Below are 16,656 nucleotides of genomic sequence, written 5' to 3'. Positions count from 1 at the left end.
CACCAACTTTGCTGTTTCATTAGGCCTTAATGTGCTATGTATTAGGGCATTTGCATCATCTTTATGGGGGAGCTCTGAGCCCTTAGATCAGGTTATAAAAGTCAGAGTCCAGTCAAGATGTGCTTCCCACGGGAAAGTGTTTAAACCTACTACAAGTTTATAAATGCTCACTATGTCCATGTTGCCTTTCCCTATTAGTATACGGCATTGTTCAGGACTTCCATAGCTAAGGGATTCCAGCTCTTAGATTTATTTTGGCCTTTCATGAAATTTGAGGATAATAGAAAAAAATCTCACTATTCACTTAGCAGTTACTGTCTTGTGTTTGAGCTAGGAGCATTACATTTCTGTTCTGTAAATATTTTAATCAGAGTTGCACAATATGTCACGTTAGAAGCAGGAAGAACAGATTTTAGAGATAGGAAGTCATCCTTTGTATTTGTATTTTCAACATATTTAACTCTATGAGCTTTTTAGGTCCTTAACATAAGCCAGGACACTCGTTTGAACAGGGGGTTAATAGCTTGGTCTGGGGAAAAAAAAAGTCGGAGAACATTAATCTCATTTTGGTTTATTTTGACTTTTCCTGAATTTTACTTCCAAATATTTATTTTTTTGCCTTGGAGTTTGCTTTGATCTGGTGGAGGAGGGAAGTTGTAGATCTTAGCAGGTTTTGTTTTTTTGTTTTTCTGAGTTGAGAACAGTTGCACTTGAGAACAACTGGTGAATGAGACTTGAATCGCTTCAGACTGTCTATAGAGTACAGAATGTTTGTCAAATGAAGCCTTCCTAGCTTTCAGGTCTGTGTCTCTTTAACAGGTAATAAAATGTGCAAAATAAAACATATGCTCACCCTAAGGCCATCAAGCAAAGTGAAGTTCTGGCATTTACCAGGTCATTTTCATCATGGAGATGACCGAGCTGGACAGTGTTAGCCATCCCAGTGGAGGAGAATAGTTTGACCATCTTCACTCCCTGCCTGTTGGTGAAATCTCCATGGTGTTGTTACATGAGGGTCAGTCGGTATGATACATGTTGACCTCTCTATGATTTTTGACTTATCTGCTATCGTTTAAAGAAAATGTATCACTTTGTTGACTATCTGTATCTCTCTCTAGGCAGTGTTTAGAAGAAATCATGGTGATTAGTGCATCTAATCAAATTTAGCATTTACTTAACTCTTAATAAAAATGTTTTTAAAAGTTTAAAAAAATTATCCTCAAATGGCCTGCTCAGCTAACCATATCAAGTCAGAAGCTTAGTCAGTGCATTTTGTTTCTTGGGTCATTATAATTATAGCGTCCACACAGCTGTTGGAAACACAGATCCATAAGCTGTGTCTAACCCCAGGAAAGTTTGGAGGGAGTAGTTCCCTTTCATTTTCTGATTCCCTTCATGGAGTCTGTTTCTGAGAATCATTAGACCGCAGACCTCTTGATTTCTTCATCATCTGGTTTTAAAATTTGAAGTAAGTGTTGGGCATTTTCAGAATATCAGAAAGTCTAGACCTTGCTTTATTGAAATTGGAAGTCAAATGTAAAATTTATTTTTCTATATTGCTTGTAATTTGATCCATACTTTTTTCATCTATAGCTTATATGACCAAAATTGTACATACCTTTTGGGTTTTTCTTCCAATTTTGGATTCACTTCTGACAACAGCTAACATTTATAAAGGATTTCTTATGGGCATAGGTAGAGCTAAGCTATTTATGTGTATTACTTAACTTCTCTTCATAAAAACCCTTGAAGTAGACATTACTATTATGTCCATTTTTTTTTTTTTAAATGAGGAAGCAGGTGTAGAGGAATTAAAGTAACCTGCTCAAGGTCACAGAGGTATGCAAGGGTGGGGGTAAATGAGATGCTTGCCTGCGAGTGAGTACTGAATGGGTGTGGGGCAGAGAAGAAGCAGAATGCCTTCAGAGTGTCTCCTTTGCATGTACTGTGAACCCCAACCGAACTCGGAGCTCTGTCTACAAAACCAGTCTTCACAGCCATTATGGCATATGACCTTCCCAAATACGGGGTTGAGTTTACTTCAACTAACAAAGCAATGGAAGATGGGCCAGCTGTTCGTAGGGAAGGACATACAAAGCTGGTACATGGGGGCTCTTTGATGTGCACTCTGAATCGTGTTGAATTTGGGGACCTTAGTGGTTTCTTGGAGATTGTTTCTTCTCCAGTCCCTGCACTGTAGTGTCGCCATATTTGAACTCACTAGGCTCATTATTGAAATCATTGAAAAGAAAATTAATTTTACTGATTTGTCTTTTTTTTTTAATTACGGGTGATTCATTTTCACTGGTACTTTTGCTACCGAAACTAGTTCTGATAAAGCGAGGAAGAACCAGATTTTGATTTAATCAATTAAGGAGGCAGTTTTATCCCCAAATGAAGTGACATTTTATCCATTTATTTGATTTAGTTTATATTCCCCTCATTTGGAGGACTTTGTTTTAGGGATTTATGATTTAATAAATGGTGACAGACTTGTAATCTTCTCTTCTGGTTACCAGGCACAATCTTAGGGTTGGTTTTTCTTTCTTTCTTTTTTTTTTTTTTTTAAGACTTTACTTACTTGACATAGAGAGAGAGATATCACAAGTAGGCAGAGATGCAGGCAGAGAGAGAGGGGGAAGCAGGCTCCTTGCTGAGCAGAAAGCCTGACTGGGGGCTAGAGCCTGACTGGGGGCTTGATCCCAGCATCCTGAGATCATAACCTGAGCCGAAGGCATAGGATTAACCCACTGAGCCACCCAGTGGGTGCCCCTTGGTGTTGGTTTTTCTATGAAGGTTAAGTATTAGATACATCCGGCTTCCATTTATATTCTCCATGGCTTTGTAATTAACATTTTATTCTTTGCCTGCCAATAAGTACAGGACGGGGAGAGAAGACCTCAGAACGCCTTTAGAGTGTCTCAGGGACACGTACCGCATACTCCAACCATGCTCCAGCTCCGCTGCGTGGCCTCCCGGGATCTTGAACCTGAGGGGTGGAGCTGCAGGGAGGGACTTGAGAAATGCTTGTCTCTGGCTTACCCTGCTTACCCTTCAATACTTCAATGACCCGCTGATGTCAGACTAAAGAGACCTGACTTCTTTCATGAGTCCAGTAGCATATTTGGGGATCTTACAATCAACAGCCATTTGTTTTAAGACCTGTTTTTCCAGCTGGTGGGTGGCTTCACCATGATGTCCCACCAGCCCCTCCAAGTCAACGTGCAGAAAGCTCAAGTTGTTAGCCCCTCCCCTAACGGCTCCCCCGCTCCCTTGTTCTGTACTCCCATTTCCAAGTTGGCAGGGCTGGAAATGCTACGGTTACCCTGGATTTTTTTCTGATGTGTGTGTCTCCCCCCAAACCGTTGAGAAGTTTGCTTCATGCTTTACGCTTTGATGGCCCCCACCCTTCATGTTTACTTAGGAAATTCTTAGTGGTTTCTTTAGTTACTTCTTTTCTCTTTCTGATCCCTTCCATGCTCTTCCTTTCTCTCGTGCTCTTGCCCCTCCCCCCTTCCTGCAGCCCTCCCCTCCTGTCCTTTTCCTTTCTCTTTTCTCCTGGCTTCCTCCTCCTCTTCTTCCCTTCCTCCCCCTTGTCCTGCCTCCCTTCCTTTCCTTCTCTGATTTTTTTTTTTTTTAATTCTACTTATGGAGCCACATCCTTCCTTTTGTAGGAAGGATAGCTCTACTTTCTATAAAATGTGTATCATTTTCATGATACTTGTGTCATTCAGTAGAACTCTTTCTCTCCAATAAGACATCGCCTTTCCAAATTCTCTCTCACCCCCGGTCTCCCTTCAGGGTTCCTTAGCAGCTTGCTCTGTTTCACGGTCTTGTGCTTTACTCACTTTGTTTCCTGCACCTGAAAAGCCTTTCTGCAGTCACTGTCTTTGAGTTCATGAGTCCACAGCTCGGTTGTGACCTCCTTCCGAAGGCCTTTGCCGACCTGTCAGTGTGGCTTAGGTTCTCTTCCTCTGTGTTGTCCTGGAACTTGGTACCTTCCAGCAGAAGCTCGCCCTCCGCTGTTGTCATCTGTTTGCTTGTGAGCTTTCTGCCCCAGACCACTGACATGCTGGGGTTTTGGACTCCATCACTTCTCTGTGGATCATCTATGTTTAGCACGAAGTAGGCATGCAACAAAGCACCCTTCCCTAGAGGAAGGATGTCACACAGTGATTCCACACTCTTGTTTTTCCCATTTAAGACACTCTTTAGAACACTTAGTTCTTCTCTGTTTCCCTTCTGAGCCTGTGGCAAAGTTGGGTCAGATGCAGAAGAGTTCTGTGGATAATGCACTCAGCTTTATAATCCACTTGCCTTGCATTTTCTGTTGTGTTTTGCACTTTTCCCCACAAAACATTTTTCCCCCAAATTCTTGAGGCTAACTTTAAGATTTATTGGTATTCCGTCAGCCCAGATACCAAATAACCCTAGACACTCAGGTCGGCATTTTGCTGGGTGAAGTGAGAAAACCAGTTGGGGTAGACTATTGATGGCTGTAATCCAAAAAGCTGATAATAAAAATATGCATAATTTGATATATGCAGGACTTTACCCTTAAAATTGTCCCTTGTCCCAGTTTAAGTTTTGCCCCGGCGCCACACACACAAAAAATTGTTGGTTGTTATAATTCAAAAAAATTTTTTGGATTTTTGACTTACTTTGTGGAAAAGGATGTTTATAGGAATATGGCGGTGACTCCAGCAATGCCAGGGACAGGGTGTGATGGCAAGGGACTGAGAAGATCACCGTCCAGGTAGATTTGTTATTGAACTGTCTAAACTAGCCACCAAACGCTCATCACAGCGGCACGCTCCTCTTCCACACTGTTTTGTGAAGCACTCACAATGCGGAAACACTCCCTGCGTGGACGAGCACAGTAATTCTGCCTCTCGTTATTTTCAGCCAAGATCGGCCCTGACAGATTTCTTCAAGCTATTTGTAACTTCAGTCTTTGAGCAGTGATTTTGAGCAACTTAGCTTTTTATTAAGTGAAGGTTTTACTGTTTTGACTATCAGCCCATAACCTCAAGTCCCCTTAAATTAGTACCCTCCTAATTGTCTCTGTTGCTATCAATTATAGCACTTGAAAATGAACCACATCTGAGGAAGAGTTTGTATTTAGTTCAAACAACCCTTTTTGTTCCCCTGACAAGAACTACATGGCCTGAAGTGTCATTTCAAGAGTTCTGAGGCTTCAAAAAAAAATCTTTTCCTTTGACATATTCTTTTAGATATTACTCTTACCAGTTTTTGTTCCATATTATTAGAAGGAAGTAAATGAATTAAGGTTAAAGACCTTGCAAAAAGTCAGCCCTTTATATTTTTAACTTCTACAGTGAAACATTTTTGTGAAAAGACATATGTAAATAAATCAGAAACAAAGGCCACGAGACATACTTATATAGAAGGAATAGTTTTTATTTTTATTTTTAATTATTTTTTTTAAAGATTTTTTAAAATTTATTTATTTGACAGAGAGAGAGAGAGAGAGAGAGATCACAAGTAGGCAGAGAGGCAGGCAGAGAGAGGAGGAAGCAGGCTCCCTGCTGAGCAGAGAGCCCGATGCGGGGCTTGATCCCAGGACCCTGAGATCATGACCTGAGCCGAAGGCAGAGGCTTAACCTACTGAGCCACCCAGGCGCCCCAGAAGGAATAGTTTTTAAAACTAAGTTTAAAATAGAATAAAAAGCCACCATATCCGTGAAAAACAACTTCAACTCTGTTCTTTTTCATGCCTTTAACAGGTATGTCAGGTGTTCCTATTTATCTATGATTCACAAACAAATTCCTCCATAGTTGTTTTTTTTTTTTGGGTGAAAGATGCATTTTGTTCAGTTTTTTGAAGAAGCCCAGATACGTCTGGTTGAGTCAGTAAAGGGGGAGGGGGTGTGTGAATTACAGTCATGTTTTCATCCCACGCAATTCAGGGCCCTGGGTGAAAAATTTTCATGTGTGCTTGCATCTCACAATAACTTCATTCATTCAACCCAAGTGTATTGAGCCCCTGCTTACTTCCAAGGATGAATAAAATATCATTCCTTCGGTCTATGAAGGAAGTCGAACAGAAGCATTAGCTTAGTAGCAACAGAATCGAACCTTTTCATTTACAGCTAAGAACACTAAGAGTGACAAGCTTATGAGTTTTGTCAGTGAATGACTTCACCATGTCCTCACTGTTTAGCCTTTTCATCCCATTAGCAGGAGAAATTAGATTAGGTATTCCATTTTATTAAATAATAATCCCCTTTATGGGAATCGTACTGTTAGAGAATGCTGGCTGACAGGCATATGCTAGCTCCATGTGGCTATTTAAATTTCAGCAAATTCAAATTAAATTAATGAAAATCAATAAAAATTATTTAAATCAGTCCCTCAGTTGCACTAGCCCTATTTCAAGTGTCCAGTACCCACCCACATGTGGCCTGTAGATACCCTGTTGGTGGACTGTGGAACATTTCCATTGTCTCAGAAAGTTCTGTTGGACAGCACTGATCTTGAGTTTACAGATCAATTTCAGCTACATTCTCCCCCTTGATCTCACAATAATCCCGAAGATGGCCAGGTGTACGCTGTTGTTTTTGTCCATAGAGTTGAGGAGATTGAGATGCCGGGGGGTTGAATAGTGTGTTTTTGCACAGACTTGAACTTCCGGAACTTCCGCTGGGAGCAAACAAGTCTAAGTAAAGATTAATACTATTAGCTACAAATCTATATCTTCAACTATCAGTAATTTGAAGGCAAAGGTGTGGTCTAGCTTGCTCACTGTTGTTCCAGCACCTATTCCAGAGACTGGCACAAACTAAATACTCAGTAGCTGCTAATTAAATGAGTGAATAGGTATAATCTTCGGTCCAAACAGAACTTACAGTTTAATGGAAATTTTAAAGTATGGATATCCGTGTCGAAGGAACGGCCGGATTAACAGGCTATAATTATAATTCTTGTTAGCAAAAGGAAAAAAGATTGAAACTTACACTCTTTATTCTGTTTGTGATCTCTTTTTTAGTCTAATTATAGCTAGGGAATGGTAAGGTTCCCCCCCCCCCCTACTCCTTGCTGGGTTCAACCATTTGAAAAGTTTGAGATAATTCTCTGAACGTGTAGCTGCTGTTTCCTGGCCATAAGATTGAAGAGACTGTTGCTGCAAACACACTTATTTTGTATAATTGTTCTTGCTGTCTGTATTTAACCTAGGAAAGAATTGTTTCAAGTTAACATTTATGTGTCATTAAAATAAAATAGATATGGTCAGCAGTCTTAGGTATGGTCTTCTAGAATAATAAATTATATTTTATTTTAGAATGGCATTTAAATGATATACATCAGTTTGTTTCATCTTGACTTAAAAGTCCATCTTTTTTTTTTTTTTAATTTTTTTTTTTTATTTGACAGACAGAGATCACAGGCAGGCAGAGAGGCAGCCAGAGAGAGGAAGGAAGCAAGCTCCCCGCTGAGCAGAGAGCCCAATGTGGGGCTCGATCCCAGGACCCCGGGATCATGACCTGAGCCGAAGGCAGAGGCTTTAACCCACTGAGCCACCCAGGCGCCCCAAAAGTCCATCTTTTTAAAGGAATGTATAAATGTGGTCACAAGGGTAGCCTTTAAATCTTTTTGAAAGAGCAAAGGAAGAGAACACTAAGTACTAATGTTTCCCACAGTTGGCTTTTAATAATTTTTTACATATTTTTGAATGTCTATACTAGCTTTAAGTAATACAAAACTAGCTTTAAGCTAGCTATACTAGCTTTAAGTAGTATAAAGCTAATATGATTTATTGCTATTTACCAAGAAGGTGAACAGATAACCTTATAGAAGTGTCAATATTATTGTTCTTGTCATTAGTTGAGATCCTTCTGTTTTCGTTTGCTTACTTGGGTGGTTTTTGAAAGAGTATCTTAAATAATAATCTTAAATAGTGAAGCTGGCTGGCTTTCCCTGGGTAAAAAACACAACCTGTAGACACCAGATACCAGGGACTTAAAAGATTTAATGAGGTTTGCAGTGGTAACTTAGTTAATTCCAAACCAAAATGCAACACTGGCAGTTTTGTTTTTGGTTTTGTTTGTCTGTTTACCACACCACCTTTCTTCTTTCTTTCATGGTCTTTTCACCTGGTAGTAGTCATTTTTAGCCTGGCCTTTTTTTATTCTTAAAGCTTTTGTCAAATACTGGAAGGGATACTGTGATCTTAGTAATAACTTTGGTTCACTTGAAAACCCTATGTTTAGGGATTCCCTAGGACTCTAAATGCTCCTGGTTCAGTCCTTTCAGTGTGGACATGGAATATGCATCTTGGAGATTGCAAAATCAAAGATGTCTTGTGGTTTCTCAGGAATCCCTGTTCTACAAGCAGAAGTTAAAAACATTTTATATTAGGAAGATTGGCAATTCTGAAGCAACTTCGTAGCAAAAGCAAGAAAATCTTGGTATACCCGCTTTGCTCGCATTAGAGAAGAAGGGCCTATAACTTCTGCATTTGTCCCTTTTGATTCAAGTTGATGTTTCTGAACAAAGTACCAGAGTTGATGGAAGCCCGATGAAATGCTTCGTTTTGTTTTCGGAAATAAGGTTTCTCCTCATCTCTAGTGAGTTGGGAAATAGATGGAGGGACTTTGCAATATGATGGCGTCCCAGGGCACATTGTTAGTTGTTCTAGTCCCTAAAGTGCTAGGTTAGAAGGGTGCATTGGCTGTATCCTCATGTGGTCTGGCTTTGACATCTCTCACACAGCCCATGGCCAGGCTGCTGGCTGGGAGGGTGCCCCCTCCTTTCCCTTCTGTTTAGAGGATGCCGTGCTGTTGCGGACAGACTGAAGCCTGTGTTCTTGCCATGGTGGGTGTAGACAGCACCCAAAGTGAAACATTGTTATCCTTCGTTAAAGGCTGCGAGAGATGTTTGCAAATTATTGTCTTAATATCTGGGAGAGATGTTTGCAAATTATTGTCTTAATATACAGTAAGTGTTGTGATCATGCACATTTCCGGGAGCTGTAATACCAAAAACAAATATATAGGTGTCCCCAGCTGAATTAGCCCTTGGCCAGACAGATTTAAGTCTTTTGATCAAGCTCACAGCTTCTCCGTAAGTGGCAGAACGGACGGCATTCTTAGTCGTGTACAACAGAGGTGCAAACATGTGTCTCAGTGTGCTAAAGGAATATTATTTGCATATTAAGTGGAACCTCTGAAATGATTTTTGAGATGCTTGAGACTTTTCTCATGGAGTGATTTGGATATGAGCAGTGATCACACATGTCATTTCTGAGCAGCTGTTGAAGGAGGCAGAACATGATTATGTCACGTGCCTAATCTATTACATCTGGTAGCAAGAAAAACTCAGTAATTCTCTGATAGAAGAGGAAATCTCTCCTTTTTTGGAGCATTTCTATCAAAAACTCGGTTTTAAGCCAGGAGTTTTGGCTACTCATTGGTGGCACTTGGCGAAGCTGCCCTTTGCAGGGCACACTGAAGAAGGAGAAAGGATTTTATATAAAGTGACTTTTGAATACCTTCATTGCCCTAATGCTGTACAGTTTTAGAATTCGGATAGAAAGAAGAGCTATGATCATTCCTGTGATGGGATTATTTTATTTAGGCCTTTGACCATCCCCATGACCCACTGAGACAGAGCCTTGATCAGATGAGGCCCTGGAAGGTTTTCTTCTTTTCCTTTATCCTGGATTGGAAATCATTTTAAACTTTTTACAATAGACTCTCTTCACCAAGACTTCAGATCCACTGCATTCATTTTGTTTTTGGTGTAATAGTGCCTGCTTGGGCTTTAATTATAAGGCGTTTTGTGTGGTCATTTTAGCAGCTTTGTTTTACCCAAAAGGTAGACTTCATCTTTGCCCAAGGCTTCATTGCTATAGGAACTGAACAGAGGATTTCCTTGGAGAACGACTGCATTGAGTAATCTCTAAGCAACTGCCTCTGGTTTTGACAGCAACCCTTAACTTCACGAGAAGAAATCCCCTGTGATTTGGATACTTCTGCAAGCCTGTGGTTTGAAGGAAACAGTAGTAAAACCTACTTACTTGAAAATTGTTTTCTTGGCTTTTTAAGAAGAGTATTTATTAAATCCATTGAGCTAGTTATAGTCCTCTTATTACTTATCTTTATCTGTTACTTTGGCCAAAAATGTTTAGCATAATGAGCCTCTCAAAGAGTAGCTATTGAGAAATGAAGAGTGCATTTCTTTGGCTCTGATTATTCAAGTGATTTCATAATAAGCAGAAGTACTATTGTATTTTTTGATGTGGAATAATACTTGGCAGTGTCCCCTCTCCCCTCCTACAGAGAGCATGAAATGAATGATACCTTTCAAATAACATCCATCTCTTCTGTACCAGGTCACTTCGGGTGGAACATTCATTGGCATTGGACGGAAAACACCAGATTGCCAGGGAAACACCAAGTACTTCCGCTGTAAATTCTGCAATTTCACTTACATGGGCAACTCCTCAACTGAACTAGAACAACATTTTCTTCAGACTCACCCGAACAAAATCAAAGCTTCTCTCCCCTCCTCTGAGGGTGCAAAACCTTCAGAGAAAAACTCTAACAAATCCATCCCTGCACTTCGATCCAGTGATTCTGGAGACTTGGGAAAGTGGCAGGACAAGATCACGGTCAAGACGGGAGATGACACTCCTGTTGGCTACTCAGTGCCCATCAAGCCCCTCGATTCCTCGAGACAAAATGGTACAGAGGCCACCAGTTACTACTGGTGTAAATTTTGTAGTTTCAGCTGTGAGTCATCTAGCTCACTTAAATTGCTAGAACATTATGGCAAACAGCACGGAGGAGCGCAGTCAGGCGGCCTTAATCCAGAGTTGAATGATAAGCTTTCCAGGGGCTCTGTCATTAACCAGAATGATCTAGGCAAAAGTGCAGAAGGGGAGCCGATGGCCAAGGCAGACAAGGGCTCTAGTGGGGCTAAAAAGAAGGACTTCTCCAGCAAGGGAGCAGAGGATAATATGGTAACGAGCTATAATTGTCAGTTCTGTGATTTTAGATACTCCAAAAGCCACGGCCCCGACGTCATTGTAGTGGGGCCGCTCCTCCGTCACTATCAGCAGCTCCATAACATTCATAAATGTACCATTAAACACTGTCCCTTCTGTCCCAGAGGCCTTTGCAGCCCAGAAAAGCACCTTGGAGAAATTACTTACCCGTTTGCTTGTCGAAAAAGTAATTGTTCCCACTGTGCACTCTTGCTTTTGCACTTGTCTCCGGGGGCAGCCGGAAGCTCGCGAGTCAAACACCAGTGCCACCAGTGCTCCTTCTCCACCCCCGACGTGGATGTGCTCCTTTTCCACTACGAGAGCTCCCACGAGTCCCAAGCATCGGAGGTCAAACAGGAAGCCAATCACCTGCAAGGATCGGACGGGCAGCCGGCTGTCAAGGAAAGCAAGGAACACTCGTGTACCAAATGTGATTTCATCACCCAGGTGGAAGAAGAGATTTCCCGACACTACAGGTAGGCCATCGTAGGGGGTGAGGTGGGCAGGGTGCAATGTCAAAGGAAACGATCGAAAGAAGCCAGAGGGCTGATCCCAGAATCCTCAGGAATGATTGCGGTGACTTGGGGAAGTTGCAGGAAAGGTAAACGTAAAAGATCATTCGTGAAACTGCAGATTATGGATTTATAGACGTGGTAATCACGGATTTTAATTTGGTCGCTTGTTTCAGACCATTTACTCTTACGCTTCGTACCTGCTTTCTTCCATTTACTGAGTGTATTTTACAATTTGCAGCGATGACGGTAATGCTGCTGAGTTCACTCATTTACCACAAGTCATGTCTGTCCTTGCTGGGTGCCTCCACGTGCCCTCATTTCTGGTGGAGCGTCTTCCACATGGAAGGCGCCGTCATCATGTGTTCTCTTCTCTGTTCCTCCTGGGAATCCATCAGGGTGAGAACACGAGGCTCATTTTTCTTTTAACGTGAGATTGGACATTCTTCTGGCTTTAAAAAATAAAATTGAGCAACATCCTCATTTTGCAAGGAAACAGTCATCTGAAGGTGAGAATTCTGTAGATAAGGTGACTTTGGATTTCTGTATGCTCACTCCTCTGAGTGCGGAAAGCCCACTTCAGTTATTACAGATCCATAAACAGAGATATAGGATACATTCATGGGTTGCTGTTTTTTTCCCACTTTCATCGTATTATTTTTGTAAATATTACTTTTCCCAGTTAATCTTTCATATTTTCTTTTTTTTTTTTTTATTTTATTTGTTTGATGGAGAGATTCACAGCGAGAGAGGGGACATAAGCAGGGGGAGTGGGAGAGGGAGAAACAGGCCTCCTGCTGAGCAGAGAGCCCAATGCGGTGCTCAATCCCAGGACTCTGGGATCATGCCCTGAGCCGAAGGCAGATGCCTAATGACTGAGCCACCCAGGTGCCCATATTTTCTAAAGATGGGTTTAGGATGTATCTCTTTATTTCATTTATACAGTCATTCCTTAACGAATTAAATCCAAGAATACACATTGTGCCGGGCATTGATGATAAAGGAGAAAACAGGACAGAACTACTCTGTGCCCACATGACTTAGTAGGGAAGTCATTAACATATCATTATGAGTTCAAGTGTCACAACAGATGAAGTAGAGACCACTGAAGAGAATGACCACAAAATCCAATCTTGTAGATGAGGAAATGCCTCCCTAAAGTAGGAGCATCTAACCTGAGACTTGGTTGTATAAGTGGGAATTAGTTTAGTAAAATCCTGGAAATACAGCTCGTTCAGAGGTTACTTAGTGCTTAGTAGATGCTTTTTTGTTGCTGCGCCTCTAAGAATCAAAGTAAAGAGCTTTATTTACTATTTTTAAATATTTCTCCTTCTGTAGACTCAGCATCCTAGTTTAAAAATCTTCCCATCCCAAGATTTTAAAGTTTTTAAACAGATTTTAATTTTCCCGTTCCAAGACTTTGAACAGTTCCTCCCATTCTTTTTAGAAGTCGTGTGTCAGTATGAGTGTGTGTGTTTTGTCAGTCCCCAGTAATGAAGCAGTTCATGTCCAACAATAGGCTAATAATGTTGGATGTTAATTTGAAGGGCATCCTAATGTTCACAGTGAATCTGAATGTTCGGAAAACACTTCCTTGAGATTTACACTGTTTAATTTATAAGGTCAGCCCTAGGAAAGACACAGTCCTGCAATCAAATATGTGTTCACACTCGTAGTGAGTGTTTCTGGCTCCTCTGATGTTAGCTGCATGCTAATTTATTTCTGGGCTAGCAGACATTAGCTTCCTCCTGAGCTTTGCTAGTGTGTGTATACATTTGTTAGGTGGTAAAAAAATTAGGTGATCCATTCTATTTTTGAAAGACGAGGCTTTCCTTAATCGTGAGGAAATTAGGCACACCATGACATACCACACACATGTGCGCGTGCACACACACACATATACATTGATACATCTGGATACCAGATCACTTGCATGAGTGGCTTTTTTGAGGAAGCTGAGGCTGTTGCTTGAAAATGTGTCTGGAAAAAGAGTTTCTATATGATTTGGTTAAACAAAAAATCTCCCAGGATCTAAAAGTATGAATAAAAATATTACTGAAAAATTTGAGATTTTAGTTCATAGTAATGAAAATAAGCTCTCAAGAGAAGAGACTAGTCTGGTCTTCTTCACCGCCATATCTATAGAAGTGCCAGGATGGCTATTAAGTGCTCAGTGACTATATCTTTAAGTAAATGAAGTGCCTGTGATTTTTTGACTTTACATTCGTTAAGGATAAGCCAAGCTCTCCATGGGAAGTTACAGTTTAACCTCAGACTATTAGATGATCTTGAAACCCTTCTGAAGATTTAGGGCTCCACACCAAATGACAATTGTCTGTGCATTCTTTTAGAATTTTTTTTTAGATGAGAAAACTGAGCAGAACTTGTTCCTAGGGCACTAAAATCCTCCTGCACTTTTTTAAAAAAAGATTTTATTTATGGGGTGACGGGGTGGCTCAGTCATTAAGTGTCTGCCTTCTACTCAGGTTGTGGTCCTGCTCGGCAAGAAGCTTGCTTCTCCCCCCACCCCCCGCTTGTGTTCCCTCTCTTGCTGTGTCTCTCTCTGTCAAAAAACAATGTAAAAAATAAATAAAGATTTTATTTATGTATTATAGAGAGAAAATGAACATGAGTGGGGGGAGAGGGGCAGAGGGCCAGAGAGAAGCAGACTCTCTGCTGAGCAGGGAGCCCGAGACCTGGCTCAATCCCAGGACCCCAGAATCATGACCTGAGCTGAAGGCAGAGGCTTAACCAGCTGAGCCACCCAAGAGCCCCACTCGTGAACTTATTTTTTAAAACCTGCTGTAATTCATGTGGTCCTGGATTAAGGTACTGAATAGTTTTTTTTCTGATCGGTTTATGAGTTCTTGTAGAAATATTTGTAATATGGAGACTTACACTTTCTGAAACTCTACTGAAAGTTGAACAGCAGTGGAGGTTCTAGGTATGTGAAAGGAGATAGTCCTGTGGATGCTGAAAATTCGTTCTGCTATCAAAACATTTTCCCCACATGCTACATTTTTAAGACTGTATAAAAGGACAAATTTATCATATCACAAGAATATTTTTCTGGTTAAATTTATATTTATTTGTATTATACATGTTGGGAAACTTTCTCCATAATTCTATTATAACTAGGAAATATTCTAAGCTTTTGAGTGCTTTATGTATAAGACTTATGGTGTAGTAAAAAGGTAGCAGAAGCTAAGATCAATGAAATATGTGAAATCAGGTAGCGATAAAAATACTACAGCTGAGAAGCAGGAGAGTTGATTGAGATTTATCAGTGAAAACCTTGGTGTAGAGTCCACTCAGTGGGAATTTTCAAGAAGAATCAGGTTTAATTTTTGTTGAACTGCAAACATTATTCAGTCAGTAACTAGAACTTGGTCAGTTCTCTTAATATTTCATATTTACTTAGGTTACCGCTAGCTCACATTTGACTATGTTCTATTCCTGAATTTGTTTCCCACACTCTTTTCTTTTTATTATTTATTATTTAATTAAACAGTGTACCCCTTCTCTTAATTGATTACCTACCATTCTCCTCATTAAAATTTTCTGTGTTATAACTTAGTTTCTGGAGTAAGTAGGAGTACTGTCTCCTCACAAAACAACTAGAATAGATAAAACATATTTTGCAAGGCCTTGCTGGACTTCCATGAATTAGAGAAATTTCTGAAGCTTTTCTTGTCTTCCGTTCACCAAGAGTGGACTAAACCCAGACTGGGGAGAAGTGAATATTAAGAAGGGAGTGTGAGGTTGCACTGAGGCAAATACCAGTATTTATGTAAGTCAGTCAGGAGACTGTGCCGGAGTTCCTAAGAGCGAGAGGCTGCTGAATCTGTTTCATGTTAAGCTGGACCTTCAAGGTGGCAAAAGTGGTGCCAAGTTTAGAGCCTCCTTCTGACTTCTTTCAGAAATAAACACATAGTTGTCTATATGAAATACTCTTAATTTTCACCTCCCTGGTATCTGTGGCAGAAGATAAATCTTAGATGAGCTCATTGTTATAGAATTTAACTATACAGGAAGGGATTTATACCATTCTATGGGAAATCAGTAGGAAATGCAAATAATGCATTTAGATACCCAGGAAGATGATAAGTTACAAGAGTATATTTTTAGTTGTAAGAAAGCTCTAAAATATAATACTTTTCAGTTATAAAAAATAAGTGTTTAAAGAAATGAAAATCAGATTTACAAATTGACCAAACTCCATAAGACTATGGAGGACTAGATACGTTCAGACTAGAAACGTTCAAAGGACGTTTGAAAGGACTAGAAACGTTATAGAGGACTAGAAATGTTCAAAAAAAGAAAGAAATAGTATTTTTTGAATTGAAAATATAATTGTTGAAACTTAAAATGTGGGTAGGTTCAATAACAGATTGGCAAGTGATAGAAGGTAAATGAATTAATCACAAGTTAAAGCTGAAGACATTAGCCAAAATATTTAAAAGAGGGGAAGGGGGTGGAAAGTATCAAAAATAGACAGTAGGTTATAGAAACATAACAAGCTGTTTTAACCTGCATCTAATTAGAGTCCCAGGAGAAAAGAATATAAAGAATGGAAGATAGGGAAAAATTATTTGAGGAGATAAAGGCAGATTTCTAGAACTGAAAGATGAAAGACATAAGCACACAGATACAGAAAGGCATAGCTTATACTAAACAGGGATATATGCAAATAAATTCAGTCATAGACATGTAGTAGTAAAAATTAAAATGCCAGAGAGGTTCTTTTAGAGCCCCTAGAGAGAAACAACGTATTAACTACTTAGAAATGACAATTAAGTTGACAGCAGACTTTATCAGCAACAATGGAAACCAGTAGAGGAAGGAATTCTGTGTAAGGTTTTGAAGGAAAAACAAAACACAAAATAATCAACTTAGAATTGCATACCTGTGAAAACAATTTTCCAAGAAAAAGCAAAGATATTTTCAGATAAGCAAAGATCAGGGAACTCTGGGTAAATCTAAACAACTATAGTCTGCCTTATATATGCAGTTAAAAGGAGATAGACTAAGGTGTTGGGTAAAACAATCATGTAAGTTTGTAGTGGAAATGATCACAAGTAAGGTGCTTTAAAGCCCTTGAATTGTCTGGAGTTAGTGAGTTACAGCTTTGCTCTG

General features: G+C 40.0%; 1 protein-coding gene across 5 annotated transcripts in view; it reads left to right on the top strand.

Annotated features, from left to right (window-relative positions):
* The window catches only part of TRPS1 (transcriptional repressor GATA binding 1), a 255,662-nt gene that overhangs the window by 52,250 nt on the left and 186,756 nt on the right, over positions 1 to 16,656 (top strand). For 4 of the 5 annotated variants that reach the window (XM_045078067.1, XM_045078068.1, XM_045078066.1 and 1 more), the window contains one exon: positions 10,355 to 11,484. In XM_045078067.1, coding sequence (XP_044934002.1) covers positions 10,355 to 11,484 — 1,130 coding nt within the window. The remainder of the gene's footprint in view (positions 1 to 10,354; positions 11,485 to 16,656) is intronic. The other variant, XM_045078069.1, reaches the window with a different exon arrangement.

Source organism: Mustela putorius, unplaced genomic scaffold (genome assembly GCF_011764305.1).
Source record: "Mustela putorius furo isolate JIRA1106 unplaced genomic scaffold, ASM1176430v1.1 tig00000228_pilon_pilon_pilon, whole genome shotgun sequence".
Classification (NCBI taxonomy): domain Eukaryota; kingdom Metazoa; phylum Chordata; class Mammalia; order Carnivora; family Mustelidae; genus Mustela; species Mustela putorius.
The sequence above is the reverse complement of the archived record's forward strand: the minus strand, read 5'-3'. Positions and strand labels throughout refer to the sequence as shown.